The sequence below is a fragment of the Chenopodium quinoa genome, unplaced genomic scaffold (assembly GCF_001683475.1).
Source record: "Chenopodium quinoa cultivar QQ74 unplaced genomic scaffold, ASM168347v1, whole genome shotgun sequence".
Classification (NCBI taxonomy): domain Eukaryota; kingdom Viridiplantae; phylum Streptophyta; class Magnoliopsida; order Caryophyllales; family Amaranthaceae; genus Chenopodium; species Chenopodium quinoa.
Window position 1 is genome coordinate 1,567,480 of NW_018745065.1, and position 3,240 is coordinate 1,570,719.

The following is a 3,240-nucleotide window of genomic DNA, read 5'->3' on the forward strand; positions in this document are numbered from 1 at the left end:
CATCTTGCCCAACTCTTGCTTGGGGAAAACCGAGTACCCCAAAAGACGGTGAACAACCCAAAGACAAGGTTGGTACACTTTGCTAATCTTGGCCTGCTTGGTGACAAACTCACCACCTCCGGAGATATCATCCCACCAAGAATCCTGATCATACTCCTCAAAAATATAAGGCTCTAGATCCAAAATGTCACCATGATGAACAAAATCTAGAGCGGCATTGAATAGCTCTAAGGAATGGTCGAAGAAGTTGTTGAAAATCTGGAAGCGAACCCTATATTGACCTTTTACGGGAACTATCTCAACCGTAGTAAAGAACTCGAGAGTGGGCTCAACATAGGTGCGGTAGCTATGGGAGATGAATGTGACCATCCGAAGGTTGATCATCAACTCCCTTACATCCTCATCAATCCCAAACGCGGACATGTCGGGTTGGAAGTAGTGCCTTGTGGGCTTGAGGGAGCGGTTTTCCTTTAATTGATGGTGTCGGTTCTTTTGTTTTTGATCATGGATTTTTATTTTGGGTGGTGGAGTAATTTGCGTGTTTGGGAGGTGAATGTGCTTGGGGTAGGTTCATCATTGGAGGTGTTTGTTTTGGGTTTCTTGACAAGGTTTTTGAGGACTCTCGACATGATGAACTCCAAGTGTATGATCACAAAAACCAATCACAAAATTTCCAACAACAATCCGCAAAATTCACCAACCAAGAACTTCAATTTCCACCAATAACAATTCCAATCCAAATTGTCAAACAACACCAAACAACCAACAATTTCTTCCCACACAATCAAAATCCCAAGAAGAACAAACCAATACCACAATAGTACCTTACTACCCAAACTACCAAAATTCAAATTCCAAATTTCTCAACAAAATTGCTCACAAATGCTAAAAAATCAACAAAAAACACAATGTGAGTTGCAATCAAACAACAAAAAAATCAATTTAATCATCCAAAACCAATATCAATCATCAAAATCATCAAAAATGATACTACTACTATTCATGCTCATGAACAAATCAAAACTTGCAAATATATGACATAATTAAGCAATTAAAAGCTAGATAAGATGATTATACCATAAATGAAGCAAGATTGAACCACTTTTAGCCACCAATTCCCACCAAATTGAAAAGCCCCAAATTATACCCAAGTATGGAGGAGAGATATTGGAGGTTTAATTTGGTGAAAGTAGTATGAATTTGATGATTTAGATGAAAATGTAGGAGTTATTAGTGAATTTGAAGTGAAAAATTGAGTGATTTGTGTTGAAATTTGATGAGAATGAGAAGGAAGGGTGCGGTTTCAAGGGTTTGAGGTTGATGGGGGTCGAATGTAGAAGGAGGAAATAAGGGGAAATGAAAGAAGGAAGGAAGGAAGATAAGGGGGGCACGGGCAGGTGCGCAGCCGCGGCAGCCAGGTGCGCGGCAGCACCAATCACGTGCGCGCCCGCACATGAGCCTATCCCGATTCTTTATTTTTATTTTAATTTTTAGTGCGTTCATCGGTGGGTTTATCGATCAAGATCAACATTTGGGCTCTTGAACCCACTGAAAGTGGCATATTCAAATCAAGATTTTAGTGGGTTCAAAATCCCAAAATAATGGTAGCACCACATGAACCCACCAAGTGCAAAATTCCTTCAACTTAAAGCACAAAATTCCCTATCTTACCTCACTAAAACTCTTACCCTTTTACCTCAAATTCCGATGATATCAAATATAATCACATCAAAAACCGCAAACACCTTCTCATTCCTCATGCTCACTTGATGAAATCCAATTCCCAAAAATGCAACCTACAAATCCAAACAAGTAGAAAAGTGAAAGAAAAGAAACTAAAAGAAGGAAAAATAAGAAAAATTCAAAAATCAAAAATAAAAGTTAGAAATCTCCGGGTTGCCTCCCGGGAAGCGCTTGCTTATGGTCCTAAGCTCGACCCTTCCTCCAAATCATGGAGGGTCAAAGAACACCATCTTCTTCAAAGTAGCGGAAAGAGCAAAATACTCTTTAACTTCTAGCAACCTCTTGTTGTTGCTTAATGAAACTTCCTTCAAAGACTTTTCAATTGCAAATTTTTCTTTCCATAACTTCTTTCTCTCTATCTTCTTCTTAGAATCACGAGCTTTTTTTCTTTGGCTCGTTGTTCATTGTAGATGTTTCCTCACCATCCATACTCATGGAAACATCGCCTTCATCTTGAGGATAGAGCTCAAACCAATGAGGAATTTCAACTTCCTCCTCGTCCATAAACTTGAAAGAGCATCATCACAAATCTCAAGAACATCGTTAGTTGAAGAATTAATCATGCACACATTATCAATAGAGCGAAGACAATTAGCACACATAATTCCTTGCACAAGAGACAAAGACTCATGCATTGGTTTCAACTCAAAACTTTCCTCTTTCTTACCAAATCTCAAGGTAATACGACCTCCTTTCACATCTATTAAGGCTCCCGAAGTGGCTAAGAAAGGTCTTTCTAAAATGATGGGGATATGGTCATCTTCCGCAATCTCTAACACAATGAAATCAACGGGAATAGTGAACCCTCCTATCTTAAGAGGAACATCCTCAACTCTCCCCTTTGGAATCATAATAGTCCGATCGGCCAATTGAAGGGTTATGTCAGATGGGAGGAGCTCACCTAGCTTGAGTTTCTTGAAAGTGGAATAAGGCATGACGCTCACACCAGATCCAAGTTCACAAAAAGCATTATCAAACATTTTTCCTTTGATCTCACATGGAATAGAGAAATTACCCAGATCCTCCATCTTCTTGGGCAACTCATTATGAATGAAAGCACTACAAAAATTCCCAAATTCAACCGAATCAACCTCATTACACTTTCTCTTCCCGCTCAAAATCTCCTTAAGGAACTTAGAGTACCTAGGCATTGGGTAATTGCATCGGTGAAGGTAATAGAAGGGTGAACTTCCCTGAGCATAGCAAGAAACTTTCCAAATTGTTCATCTATTCACTCTTAGACACAACCTTCTCAACTTCCTCTCTTGGGTCACTCCTCTCCTCATCCTCCTCAATGGACCTTGAAACTCCCTCATTAAGAACTCTCCCATTCTTAGTAGTGATAGAATATATGGGTTTCTTAGGTTCCACTCCTTGAGAAGGCAAAGAGGATGGACTAGCATAATCCTTTAGAGTGTTGGATAGTTGGTTTATTTGTGTCTCAAGCATTTTGTTATGAGTCATCATCTCATTAAATTTCTTGTCACTCACCGCCAT

General features: G+C 39.4%; 1 protein-coding gene across 1 annotated transcript; it reads right to left on the reverse strand.

Annotated features, from left to right (window-relative positions):
* Positions 1-2,174: 2,174 nt before the first annotated feature.
* On the reverse strand, positions 2,175-3,240 carry LOC110709355. Its single transcript, XM_021887566.1, has 2 exons — positions 2,992-3,240; positions 2,175-2,936 (listed from the first exon to the last, which is right to left on the reverse strand). The coding sequence occupies exons 1-2, from the start codon at positions 3,238-3,240 to the stop codon at positions 2,175-2,177; spliced, it is 1,011 nt and encodes a 336-aa protein (XP_021743258.1).